This window comes from Prionailurus bengalensis, chromosome B2 (assembly GCF_016509475.1).
Source record: "Prionailurus bengalensis isolate Pbe53 chromosome B2, Fcat_Pben_1.1_paternal_pri, whole genome shotgun sequence".
NCBI lineage: Eukaryota > Metazoa > Chordata > Mammalia > Carnivora > Felidae > Prionailurus > Prionailurus bengalensis.
Genome location: NC_057349.1, coordinates 139,407,799 through 139,422,899, shown reverse-complemented (window position 1 = coordinate 139,422,899; position 15,101 = coordinate 139,407,799). Strand labels below are relative to the sequence as shown.

Here is a 15,101-nt window from a genome sequence, read left to right as displayed (position 1 = left end):
CTAAAAGAGCTGGAAAAAGAACAGCAAATAAAGCCCAAAACCAGCAGAAGAAAGAAAATAATAGATTAGGGCAGAAATCAATGATACTGAAATGAAAATAACAGTAGAACAGATCAATGAAACCAGGAGCTGGTTCTTTGAAAGAATTAACAAAATTGATAAACCCCTACCCAGACTTCTCAAAAAGAAAAAAAAGAAAGAACCCAAATAAAAACCATGAATGAAAGAAGAGAGATCACAACCAACATCACAGAAATACAAACAATACGAGAATATTAAGAGCAATTATATGCCAACAAATTGTGTAATCTGGAAGAAACTGACAAATTTCTAGAAACATATAAAACTACCAAAACTGAAGCAGGAAGAAATAGAAAATTTGAACATACCCATAACCCGTAAAGAAATTGAATCAGTAATCAAAAGCCTCCCAACAAACAAGAGTCCAGGGCTGGATAGCTTTCCAGGGGAATTCTACCAAACATTTAAAGAAGAGTTAGCACCTATTCTTTTGAAGCTGTCCCAAAAAACAGAAATGGAAGGAAAACTTCCAAACTCATTTTACGAGACCAGCATTACCTTGATTCCAAAACCAGACAAAGACTGCACTAAAATGGAGAACCACAGACCAATATCCCTGATGAACACAGAAGCAAAAATTCTCAGTAAGATACAAGCAAACCGAATCCAACAATACATTAAAGAATTACTCACCGCAATCAAGTAGGATTTATTCCTAGGATAGAGGGCTGGTTCAATATGCACAAATCAAACAATGTGATACATCACACTAAGCAAAGAAAGAATAAGAACCATGTGATCCTCTCAATAGATGCAGAGAAAGCACTTGACAAAATACAGCAACCTTTCTTGATTAAAACCCTCAAGAAAGTAGGGATAGAAGGAGCATACCTCAAGATCATAAATGACATACACGAAAGACCTATCGCTAAGAACATCCTCAATGGGGAAAAACTGAGAGTGTTCCTTCCTCCTAAGGTCAGGAACATGACAAGGATGTCCACTCTCACCACTGTTATTCAACACAGTGTTGGAAGTCCTAGCCTCAGCAATCAGAATACACAAAGAAAAAAAAGGTATCCAAATCGACAAGAAGGAAATCAAACTTCTACTCTTCACAGACGACATGATACTCTATGTGGAAAACACAAAAGACTCTACCAAAAAATTGCTAGAACTGATACATGAATTCAGCAAAGTCTCAGGATACAAAATCAATGTACAGAAATCGGTTGCATTTCTATACACCAATAATGAAGCAGAAAAAAATCAAGGGATCGATCCCACTGACAATGACACCAAAAACCTTAAAATATCTACGCATAAACCTAACCAAGAGGTGAAAGATCTATACACTGAAAATTATAGAAAAGCTTATGAAAGAAATTGAAGAGGACAACAACAACAACAAAAACAAAAAGGAAAAATATTCCATGCTTACAAACTGGAAGAACAAATATTGTTAAAATGTCGACACTACCCAATGCGGTCTACATATTCAATGCAATCTCTATCAAAATAACACCAGCATTCTTCACAGAGCTAGAATAAATAATCCGAAAATTTGTATGGAACCAGAAAAGACCCTGAATAGCCAAAGCAATCCTGAAAAAGAAAACCAAAGCTGGAGGCATCACAATTCTGGACTTCAAGCTGTATTACAAAGCTGTAATCATCAAGACAGTATGGTACTGGCACAAAAACAGACACATAGATCAATGGAACATAATAGAGAACCCAGAAATGGACCCACAAACGTATGGCCAACTAATCTTTGACAAAGCAGGAAAGAGTATCCAATGGAAAAAAAGACAGTCTCTTCAGCAAATGGTACTGGGAAAACTGGGCAGCAACATGCAGAAGAATGAACCTGGAACACTTTCTTATACCATACACAAAAATAAACTCAAAATGGATGAAAGACCTAAACGTAAGATGGGAAGACATCAAAATCCTAGAGGAGAAAACTGGCAACAACAACCTTTTAACACTGGCCACAGCAACTTCTTACTTGACATATCTTCAGAGGCAAGGGAAAGTAAAAATGAACTATTGGGACTTCAAGATAAAATGCTTCTACACAGCGAAGGAAACAATCAGCAAAACTAAAAGGCATCTGACCAAATGGAAGAAAATATCTGCAAATGATTTATCAGATAAAGGGTTAGTGCACTAAAGAATACATAATACAGGATTCCATTTATGCAAAAGTAAAACACAGGTTAAACAGCATTGTTTAAGAATTAAGACTTCTAGAATAATACTGTAAGGCCAAACAAGGACATGACTAACATAAAATTCAGACTATGTTCACTTAAAGGGATATGATCAAGAAGAGACACTTGGGGACTTTAGTCAAAGCTCTATTTCTTGGGGCGCCTGGGTGGCGCAGTCGGTTAAGCGTCCGACTTCAGCAAGGTCACGATCTCGCGTCCGTGAGTTCGAGCCCCGCGTCGGGCTCTGGGCTGATGGCTCAGAGCCTGGAGCCTGTTTCCAATTCTGTGTCTCCCTCTCTCTCTGCCCCTCCCCCGTTCATGCTCTGTCTCTCTCTGTCCCAAAAATAAATAAACGTTGAAAAAAAAATTAAAAAAAAAAAAAAAAAAGCTCTATTTCTTGAACTGAGTAGTAGTTACACAGGTAACTTTAAAAAATTTAGGTTTGGGGCGCCTGGGTGGCGCAGTCGGTTAAGCGTCCGACTTCAGCCAGGGCACGATCTCGCGGTCCGTGAGTTCGAGCCCCGCATCAGGCTCTGGGCTGATGGCTCGGAGCCTGGAGCCTGTTTCCGACTCTGTGTCTCCCTCTCTCTCTGCCCCTCCCCCGTTCATGCTCTGTCTCTCTCTGTCCCAAAAATAAATAAAAAAAAAAAAAAGATAAAAAATTTAGGTTTACATGTTTTCTGCACTTTTCTGTAAACGTGTTAAAATATGTCATATTAAAAAAGAAACATTTATATAAACATCCTCAAGTTCTTAAATAAAAAACAATAGGCAAAACATTAACAAGGACTGATAAGCTCGAGATATATTTGAAATGTACATATAAGGTGTATGGGAAAAATAATGGATCTAAAATATCCTGGGGCAAAGGAATTTTAGTAACAAGTAAGTACACAAGGAAAGTGAGAATCTAAAAATTTGTTTTCAAACACTCTCTGGCCAAGTGCCCAAATCTTTGTGTAACCCACACCTGAGGCCAGAGGCCAGAGTAAACTTTCAAGTAGTATTTCTAGCCTGTGGAATACCATCATATATTGTTGATTCATCTTTTCATTTATTACTATCTCTCATTAATCTATAAATCCTTCACAGCTAAAACCTAGACTCACAGGTAACACATTATCAAACTATTGCCAGACTTCTCCTTTCCTTGCACTGTCTATGGTGGGTGAAGGGACAGTACAGAGAAGCTAATATGTGGTGTTCTGGAGTTGGAGGATACCCAAAATTACAAGTTTAATATCATTAATTCATACTTCAAATTTTTCTTAGATCTCTCATTTGACTATATACATTGACAAATGGACCTTCTCACAAATTTGTTAAAATAGTTACTTCTGACTATAAGCAATACTCTAATTCAGTGGTTTTACAAACTGGGTTCCATAGAACAAAGTATCTACGCAATGGCCTCAAGGGCTATGGGGCAGAAAACAAAACTAGTGAAGTGGGCTTCTGGTTCCCTACCACAACCACTACTGCTACATTTTTACTTAAGTTTTATCTGTCTCCCACCCCCAATACTAAACTTCAAGTAAGAATAGGAAGGAGGGTGGGGCGCCTGGGTGGCGCAGTTGGTTAAGCGTCCGACTTCAGCCAGGTCACGATCTCGCGGTCCGTGAGTTCGAGCCCCGCGTCAGGCTCTGGGCTGATGGCTCAGAGCCTGGAGCCTGTTTCCGATTCTGTGTCTCCCTCTCTCTGCCCCTCCCCCATTCATGCTCTGTCTCTCTCTGTCCCAAAAATAAATAAACGTTGGAAAAAAAAAAAAATTAAAAAAAAAAAAAAAAAAGAATAGGAAGGAGGGGCACCTGGGGTGGCTCAGTTGGTTAAGCAACCGACTTCAGCTCAGATCTCGCAGTTCATGGGTTTGAGCCCCATGTGAGGCTCTGTGCAGACAGCTCAGAGCCTGGAGCCTGCTTCAGAGTCTGTGTCTCCCTCTATCTCTCTGCCCCTCCCCGTCTCACGCTCTCTCGCTCTCACTCTCTCTCTCACTCAAAAATAAACATTAAAAAAATTTATTTTAAATGAACAGGATGAAAAAAAGTTTTCCTCTAGTATTAAAAAATTATATGCAATCTTGAACCTCATCAAAACTAAAAAATCTTTGTTCTGTTCTGCAAAATACCTGCATGTTAAGAGAATGAAAAGACCAGTTACCAACTAGTAAAAAAAATATTTACAAACCATAATACTGACAAAGGACTTACATCTAGAATATTAAGAACTGTGAAAACCCTATGGTAAGAAAAGATCCAATTAGAAAATGGGCAAAAGACACAAAAAGATATTTCACTGAAAATGCCAAGTAATAAGCATGTGAAAGTATGTTCAATGTCATCAGCCACTAGCTAAATGCAAATGAAACCACAATGAGACACTACTATACACTTATCAGAATAGCTAAAATAAAAAAAATCGTGGTAACACCAAATGACGGCAAGAATGTGGAAACTGGATGGATCATACATTGTTGGTGGGACTATAAAATGGTACAGCCATTCTAGAAAACAGAAGCAATTTCTTATAAAATGAAACATGCACTTACTTTCCCAGAGAAATGAAAACTTACATTCACACAAAAATCCATAGACAAATGTTCCTAGCAGCTTTATTAATAACAGCCCCCCCCAAATGGAAACGACTCAGATGATGGGGCAGACACACTGGGGTACATGCGTAGTACCATGGAATGTTACTCAAAATGAAAAGAAGGGGGAAAAAAATGAAAAAGAAGGAACCATTAGACATAAGCTCTATTTGGATGGATCTTAATAAAATTATAATGAGCAAAACAAGCCAATTTCAAAGGGTACATTTACATAACATTCTTTTTTTTTTTTTTTTAAATTTTTTTTTTCAACGTTTATTTATTTTGGGGACAGAGAGAGACAGAGCATGAACGGGGGAGGGGCAGAGAGAGAGGGAGACACAGAGTCGGAAACAGGCTCCAGGCTCTGAGCCATCAGCCCAGAGCCTGACGCGGGGCTCGAACTCACGGACCGCGAGATCGTGACCTGGCTGAAGTCGGACGCTTAACCGACTGCGCCACCCAGGCGCCCCTACATAACATTCTTGAAATGGCAAAATTAGAGAGAGGGAACAGATTAATGACCCCCAGGAGTTAGGAGTTAGGCGTGGCTACTGGTGTAGCTACCCTGGAAAACAGTACAGAGGTTCCTCAAAAAGCTAAAAATAAAACTACCCTACAACTCGGCTATTACTAGGTATTTGCCCAAAGGATACAAAATACTGATTTGAAGGGGTACGTGCACTCTGATGTTTATAGCAGCATTATTAACAATAGCCAAATTATGGAAAGAGCCCAGATGTCCATCAACTGATGAAAGGATAAAGAAATGTGGTGTGTACACACACACACACACACACACACACACACACACACACACACACACACACACACAGAGGAATATTACTCAGCCATCAAAAAGAATGAGATCCTGCCATCTGCAACAACATGGATGGAGCTAGAGTATATTATGCTAACTGAAATAAGTCAGAGAAAGACAAATACCATATGATTTCACTCATATGTGGAATTTAAGAAACAAAACAGATGAACACATGGGGGGTAGAAAATAGAGACAGGGAAACAAACCATAAGATACTCTTAACGACAGAGAACAAACCAAGGGTTGCTAGACGGGAGGTGGGCTGGGGATAGGCTAAATGGGTGATGGGTATTAAGGCCTGGGCACTTGTGATAAACACCAGGTTTTACATGTAAATGATAAATCAATAAATTCTACTATTACACTATATGTTAACTAACAAGAATTTAAATAAAAGTTAAAAAAAAAAAAAAGATCCCTAGCTACATCCTACGCACAAAAAGGTTTAAGATGCACTGCTTTATACATCTGGAATGTCTTTGTAAGTTCATCTATTTATTGATTTTTAGTAATCCTGACACCCAATATGGGGCTCAAACTCATGACTCCAAGATCAAGAGTTGCATGCTCTTCTTCCAACTGAGCCAGCCAGGTGCCCCGACATTTTAAAATGTTTTAAAAAAAACTTTTAAAAGCTTTAGTACAGGGGTATTTTCCAAATCACCAACGTTTTTATTTTATACTGTGATTTGCCTAAAACACATGGCACACTTATTATTTTATTTTACCTTGTGTCTTAGCCTCACTTCACTAGTTCTTCATCTCAAAATATGTTTTACTAATACCATTAAGTATTGAGAAACCAAGACATTAGATAAAAGCTGAATCACATAAAGGTTAACTGATTTACTCAAGGTTACCTACCTAGTTTAGTGACACAGTCACCTCACTTTGATTCACATATCCTTCTCTCTGTCAACTATTTTTAAGAAACACTGCTACCTTGCTGAATCCTTAATGCCATATACCACTGATTCTCAAACTGGTTGTGGTTACATCTAGGCACATGGACATGGGCAGAGTACAAAACCTAAATTCAATTAAAGTACAAACATAATACCATTTTTTAAATTTTAAGTAGTATGTACTCCTGTCCCAAACTGTGGCATGAATAGGGCACTGATCACCAAGACTGCTTATAAAAAGCACTACTACATGTGTGTAAGACAGCTGTTTTCAACTTCATCTCCCTCTGCTTACCCTGGAAAATGGAATTTTAAGTCTACATAATAAGATGTTGAGATGTATAATGTCCTAATGGATGAGACAAAATGAATTAGCGAAGAGAAGTAGCCGGTAGGCAATGTCTTCTCCACACCTTATCTAAAAGTCTTGCTATCTAGGCATTCTGCTTAAAATGACCAGCAAGAATTTCCTGAAAAGCTATAAAAAGCAACAAATTTAGAATGCTATTTAAAATCAATCATATGCACACCATTTTTTTCAAGTGACAGATGCTCACTATGGCACTGCAAATTGACAATAACATCTACCTGAATAAAAGCTATTGTTTTTAGAATTATACAAAAAGCACTACCATTTTATTTATTAATTAGAAAATAAGTGAAATCACTTTTAATAGCCCATCAAAACAATTTAAACTTGAGTATCTGATTTAAAAGAGTAGAGCACAAGGCATTAATCTAGAATTATAGTATATTTAGTGTATATATGGAAAATTATATACTTACTTTCTGAATGAATTTCTCAACACTCTGTACCACGTGTTTATAGAACTGAAAGAAAAAACATGAAGTGTACTTTTAAAATCTGTTCAATTAGATTCAAATTTTCCTGTTACACATAGGTTTAACATAGTTTCAAAGGTTTATCTAAACAATAATTTTTAATCATGAATTTTGAGACAAACATGTCACTCCCATTCATAAGCATGTAACTATGACATCTAATTAGTAAAGAATTCTTGACATACATACATACACACATACATGCATGGTCAGTACAAGTGACCCTTGAACACAGGTTTGAACTGTGTGGGTCCACTTACACGCTGATTTTTCTCAATAAATATAGTACTGTAAGTGTATTTTATCTTATGATTTTCTTAGTAATATCCTATTTTCTCTAGCTTACTCAATTGTAAGAATATAGTATATAGTACATATACTGTATTTAATCAACTATTTATGTTACCAGTTAGGCTTCAGGTCAACAGTAACCTATCAGTAGTTAAGTTTTGAGGGAGTCCAATGTTATACATGGATTTTCGACTGTGTGGGGGGATCAGCACCCCACCCCCCATGATGTTGAATTGACAATTTATGAATCCAAAGTGTGTTAAGAGATACAAAAGAATTCAATCACGGTCCTTATAAAACCATACTTTCCCAAGTGGTTATGTTGACAGCAAAGTACTGGTAATAAGCACACAGGCAAAGGTATATTCTTACTTTCATGGAAGGGAAAGACCTCCTACAGTATCTTTAAATTAGGGTAATACTAGAAAAATCAAATAATGAATAGCATTAATAAATGAATGCAAGGGAATTGTTTTCAACTTCATTATCTCCTTCTGCTTCTCCTGGAAAATGGAACAACAAGTATATGTAATAAGATACAGAGATGTATTAAGTTCTCATGGATCAACCAAAACAAATCAAAGGAAGTGAAGTAAACACACAGATTAAAAACGAGTAATGGGCTACTATCAATTATAAGAAAATAGATGTACGTTTTAGAAACAATTTGCCTAAAAAGGAATAAAACAAAAATTATAGATTTAACAAAAGGTATCTACAATTTGTGTGTAATATATTTTAGTTTATGGCAATTGCATATTAGCATATTTGTTTAAAGAATTTCAATTGTGCTTCTATTTATACTTTCATCTCAGGAATTATATTTTTAAGGGCCATCCTCCTAGACTGGAGAGACACAAGAACATTCCTCTGAACTGCATCATGAAATCCAATATTGATAAAATAAAAAATAAAGGAAAACCTCATTACTAACAGTCATCAAATCAAAATATCCAAATTTAAGTTTGGCTAAAATTTTCATACTATAAAGGAATAGTTTACTCACAAGTTTAAGTTGCTTAAGCAAAAAAAAGGAAAACAACTACTTAAAAGTTAGTTAAGCACTACTTAAGCATTTAAAATTAACATACAAAATATTAATTGCATACTGAATCATTGTTATTAAATAATAATTCTTCTGGAAAACATCTTGACAATGCTTCCTGCTTCTAGCCATTTTACTACATGTAATTCTGAGCAAAACTGCTTACTAAATTTTAATTCAAAGTTTATCAATTCACAGAGGCCTTCTTCCCTAATAGGTTCATCTGTGAGATTTTTCTGACAGTGTGCAATGTTAACTGCCCATCAAAATAATCATGCCTCTAAACACCGATTAAAAAAGAAAAATAATGACTTACCTCAGTATGAACCACAGTATCATTTAAATCTGATTTAAAAGGCAGTTCAAATCTCAATTTATGTTATGTACTAAATGCAGTTTAAAATAATACAGTACTGCAAAACAACTGGTCTGAACTCTTGAAAAATGCCAATGACATAAAAAACAAAACAAAAAAAAGCTGGGTCAGGCTGAGTGACAGGACAAATAAATGTAATACACGATCTTACTGGATCCTGAAATTTCTTGCATGTGATCAGTGCACTACATAATTACTTAGGAAATGTCTTTGTTCTTAGGAGAGTCAAAATCAAATATTTAGGGATTTAAGTGTTATTATGAATGAAATCTGAAACTCAAACAATTCAGCCAAAAAATGTGTTTGTGTGTGCAGAAACAAACCAAATGTAGCAAAATATTAACAATTGGCAAATCTAAGAGAAGACTCTGCGTTGCTCATTATATTTTGCAACATCGATGTTGAATTTTCAAAATTAAAAAATTTAAAGCAATAACAATAAATCAAAATAGTATATCAATATTTAGGTTCTTGATTAAGAGAAACGTGGATTCAAATCTAGCTGTATTTATGCTGACTATTGCAAATTAATTTCTCTTAGGTCCTTCCTACACCTGAAAAATAGAAATAATGTTGACGCCAATACTTACAGAGTATTTTAATTAAAAAGTATTCTCAGAGGGAAGGGGGTGGAGGGATGGGCAAAATAGGTGAAGGGAAGTGGGAGACAGGCTTCCAGTTGTGGCATAAATAGGTTATCAAAAGGTACAGCATTGGAAATATAATTAATGATACTGTAATAGCAACATATGGTGACAGATGACAGTTACTCGTGTTGAGCACAGGACAAGGAATAGAGATACTGTATCACAAAGCTGTAAACCTGAAATGAGTACATTATGCGCCAACTATACTTTATTGAAAATTTTTAAAAAGTATTCTTGCTCAACTTATATAAAATACATCAATTATTTTCACAGAATAAAAATGGTAATAATAAACATGTTTGTACACTCTCCAGATCATGATCATAAAAATCAGATCACAATGTAAAATAGGATAAAGAAAGTCCAAGAAACTAAATATTCTATACTAAGCCTATCAGATATCCTGAAAAATCACTTTTTTGGAAAAATTCTCTTGGCTAAGTGCTTACTGGTCACTGTCCTTATCACTTATCACCTCTTTGATTTTCCACATATAAACAGGGATTTTAACTATAATGATGTAAGAAATTAACTGTACATCTGAAAACTAAGCTTTGGCCATCAGAACACTGAAAAATCAACTATGTCAATTTTTTCCTAGTGGCAATTCTCTCTGTAAATAGGAATTTGTTAAATCTAATAGATAATGCGGTTATTCAAAGACAACTTATTCAAATAATTGGTGCTTCTGGTTATGGCTGATGTTCTTATTTATAGTAGGAAAACATATCGCCAAATATCCACAGGTTGAAACCTACTTAATTAAAAATAAGCATTCATTCATTCTCAATTTTAACAGCTTACTAAAGCAGGGAGTCTTAACTTTGGGGACAAGAACCTCTTAGAAAGAGGTGTCTGGTTGAACTTCAAAAGGTCCTTAAGGCCAAGAAATTTTATGCAAAATTTTGTGCATCTGTATATTTCTCTACAGAAAGTCCAACCTTTCTCTGAGATTTTCAGAATGTCCATGAGTCAACACAGATTGGCTCAAAACCACTGTATCAGAGCAATGGCGAAATGCCTGTGGCCTCTACCCCCAGTTCAAATGTCCTATAAACAATAAGGCTCAATTATTTTTCATAATGTCTCATTTTCAAATATATAGAATTAAAAAAAAACATTAATTTTTATTTAGAAACCTTTTACCAAGATTCTGTAAAGTCAGTGTGACAAACAACAGCATAAACACATTCTCCACAATGTGGCCCTATCTTAAATCTTGCTTATGAAAAGTAAAGAAAAATGATAGCTTCAAGTTCATGGAAGAACATTTATCAAAATGTTAAATGTTTAGCTCTAGGTAGGCGAGCTAGCAGGTGATAACCAGATTTTCATTTTTGTGTTTTTCCCCAAGAACACTTATTAACTCTGTAAAGAGGAAGAAAATACACAGTTGACCCTGAAACAACATGAGAGTTATAGGAGCAACCAACTGATTGCACAGTCGAAAATCTGCACAGAACTGTGACTCCCTCAAAATTAAGTACTACTGACCAGAAGCCTTACCAATAACAAAATGTTAACACATATTTTCTGTATGTATCATATACCATATTCTTACAACAAAGTAACCTGGAGAAAAGGATATGTAATTAGGAAACTCCTAAGGAAGAAAAAAAAAAATCCACAGTACCTGCACTGTACCTATGAACAAAAAAAAAAATTCACATGTAAGAGGACTGTGCAGTTCAAATCTGTGATGTTCAATGGTCAACTATATAATCTTTAACAATTATTCCTCCTCTAAAATATTAGTATAGTATTTTCTTCTGAAAACTCAAGTGTAAAATTTATTACTCACCTTAATAGCTTTGATGGCAGCCTTAGTAATTTGGGTCATTTTGGCTTTAGAAATGGGTGGTTTATAGTCATTCAGGGAATACAACTGACAAAAAAAGAAAAAAAAAAAGAACAAATTTTAAATACAGCAAAACTAATGGTCTCTAAGCAATTACAGAAAATTACCAAACATTTCCATTTTTATAGTCTCAATACAATCAAAGTGCTGGTTTCTTTTAAAAATCAAGTTCAACAACATTAGCCATCAGAGAAATGCAAACCAAAACCACAATGAGGGGGGCACCTGGGTGGCTCAGTCAGTTAAGCATCTGACTCTTGAGTTCAGCTCAGGTCATGATCTCAGGCACGGTTTGTGGGATCAAGCTGTGTGTGGGGCTTTGTACACAACAGGACAGAGCCTGCTTGGGATTCTCTCTCCCTCTCCCTCTTCCCCTCCCCTGCTCCAGCTTGCTGTCTCTCTCTCTCTCTCAAAATAAAATAAACATTAAAAAACAAAAACAAAAACAAAAACCCACAATGAGTTACCACTTCACATTTACTTGATTATAATCAAAAAGACAGATAATAACAAGAGTGAGCAAGGGTGTGCAGAAACTGGAAAGCTTATACAATGCTAGTGGGAATGTAAAATGGGGCAGCCGCTTTGGAAAATGGCTTGGTGGTTCCTCAAAAAGTGAAACATAGCGATACATAATATGACACAGCATTTCCACTCCCAGGTATATACCCAAAAGAAATGAAAATAATGTTCACATAAAAACTGTACACAAATGGTCATTACAACATTACTCATAAAAAAGTGATGTAAAAAAGTGGAAAACCACCCAATGTCCATCAACTAATGAATGCACATAATATGTTAAAGCCATTCAGAATATTAGCCATCAAAAAAGGAATGATACATGCTACAAAATAGATGAACCTTGAAAACATTATACTCAGTTAAAAAAACTATATTATACTCAGTTAAAAAAACTATACTCAGTTAAAAAAACTATAAGACCAGATATTACAAGATTCCATTTATATGATATGTTCAGAAAAATCATATCTACTGGTGACTGCCTACAACTGGGGGAATTTGGAAGAAATGATATGTTACTACTAATGTGTACAACATTTCTTTTGGGTAGTAATAAAAATATTCTAAAATTGATTGTGGTAATGTTGTACAGTCATACTAAATGCCACTGAATTATACACTTCAAATTGGTTAACTGTATGGTATATAAATTATATCTCAAAACTTTTTAGAAATCAAAGGATTTAAGGTTTAGCAGTAATCCCCCATGCCAAAAAAAATAATTTTGTTTTGAAATTTCTCATATAAGCAAAGGATGATAAAACTGCTTAGAGAGAAAATCAGTTAAAGGTGGGAAAATCAGGGGGCACCTGAACGGCACAGTAGGCTAAGCGTCCGACTTTGGCTCAGATCATGACCTCAGAGTTTGTGATTTCGAATCCTGCATCAGGCTCTGAACTGATGATGCAGAGCCTGCCTGGGATTCTCCCTCCCTCTCCCGCAATTGCTCTCACTCTGTCTCATAATAAATAAATAATTTTTTTTTTAAAAAGGTGGGAAAAATCAGGCAGTGAACAAATAACTAAGCTTAAATGAATATGGATTAAAATTTACATTGTACTCAGTGATGCTACGATTTTAACTATAATGCTACAAGATTATTAATTTCAAGTCTGAAAACTAAGCTTTGGCCATTTGAATATGGCCAAAATAAATCTGAACAGACTTTAAAAGTAACTTGAACAGAATGTTAGTCAACTGGCAATTTAGGGAGTCCTCTACAGGTTTTGCTTCATCTATCAATGAATTCTACTGATTTTTACCCAGTTTCCCCCATATTTGTCTCCTCTTCCTACTCCTACCACCATCACAACCACAGCTCAAATCACTTTCATCTCTCACACAGACAACACTTCTAAATGGATGTGCACGCCTATCTTTTCAAAAACTAATCTGATCAGTTGACTAATACCCCTTAAAAGGTCAATGACTTCCCATGCTTTGAATAAACACATGGTTCAATTGCTGCCTACCTTTCCAGTCTCATTTCGCCCCATGCTCCCATCCTGAGCCCTTTGCTCTAGGCACAATGGTCTTTTTTTTCAGTTTCCTGCCACAGAGCCTTTAAAACGGACCCATTCCCTCTATTTGGAATGCTCCTCACCATGGCCTCCTTGCCGGTTAATGTGCAGTCATACATCTTAGTTTAAGCAACACCCAATGAGGAGTCAGCCAGATCAATAATTCCCCTTTCATGCTCTTACTGTACGTCATTCAGCTCTGAAGCACTCATCATAGCACTCTGACATTTATTTGTTGACCATTTAACTAATACTTGATTTTTAAAAGAACTGTCACAAATGACAGTAACACCAAGGACAAAGAATGTAAGTTCCTTTAATACAGTTTATGTTAATATGACATTAATGGTACAAGAGCTGTTCAAGCTGAAATCAATTGTGAGGCATACAAATATCCTTCCGTTGAAGTACCCATCTGTTGATGACACTGCCACCCATTAGGGTCAAGATCCCATCAGATGATATAAGAAACTACCTCTGTCAAATTTACAGGAAATTTTTTAAAATATTTATTTTTGAGAGAGAGAGAGAGAGAGAGAGAGAGAGAGAGAGAGAGAGCGAGCACAGTAGGGGAGGAGCAGAGAGAGAGGGGAAGACAGAGAATCTGAAGCAGGCTCCAGGCTCCAAGCAGTCAATGCTGAGCCCGACGCAGGGCTGGAACTCATGAACCGTGAGACCATGACCTGAGATGAAGTCAGTCGTTTAACCGACTGAGCTGCCCAGGTGCCCCTCACAGGGAATTTTAATATATTTCTGTCTTCAATTCTTACCCGTATGCCAGTCTACTCACCAGGTACAAAATAACATCAACACATTCTACAGTGCTTACACCAAGCTGTATATAAAAAGTAAAGGTCAATTTCCCAGAATTTCTCATAGGCTCTGGCTGCTGCCTGTCTGAGACCCACTCTCGCCTTCTCCTACAAGAGAGTAAGCTCAAAAATAGAAACTGTGTCTTTTTTGTTTAGATTTTTTCCTTTTCTCCAAACTGTACCTTCAGTATCTTCAAAAAATAAATATTTGTAAAGAATAAATTAAAATGAATACACATAAGACACAACATTGTACAAGCTTTGCACAGAAAGACCTGGATAGAAATTCCAACTATGTCACCTTAGTACAAGTTGCTAAAGTTCTGAAGTTTCATTTTCTCATTCACAAAGTAGAAACTCATTTCACAGAAACATCACATATAATAAAGCTTTTAGAACATATTAAAGTTACTCAACAAGGCTAGCCATTATTAAAATTAAAATCCTTCTCTCTGGTAGGTATTCTCCATCTAAATGAACAATATGAAGGGATCCATCAAACATCTATTCACTCCAATACTTGCAAGTCCATTCTAAAATAACTTCTATTACTAGGGAGATGAAAACGCATCAGGTTTTATGCGTTGACTATGGATTGCATGTAGCAAAGGTGACTATACATTGCGTGTAGC

At 36.0% G+C, this 15,101-nt stretch overlaps 1 protein-coding gene across 9 annotated transcripts in view; it reads right to left on the bottom strand.

The window, feature by feature from the left end:
- SCAF8 (SR-related CTD associated factor 8) overlaps positions 1 to 15,101 on the bottom strand; it is a 219,501-nt gene that overhangs the window by 172,299 nt on the left and 32,101 nt on the right. For all 9 annotated transcript variants that reach the window (XR_006299092.1, XR_006299093.1, XM_043592654.1 and 6 more), the window contains 2 exons: positions 11,556 to 11,639; positions 7,339 to 7,383 (listed from right to left, as the gene is read on the bottom strand). Coding sequence is in view for 7 of the 9 variants with exons in the window: in XM_043592654.1 (XP_043448589.1) it covers positions 7,339 to 7,383; positions 11,556 to 11,639 (129 nt within the window). In the remaining 2 variants the exon portion in view is untranslated. The remainder of the gene's footprint in view (positions 1 to 7,338; positions 7,384 to 11,555; positions 11,640 to 15,101) is intronic.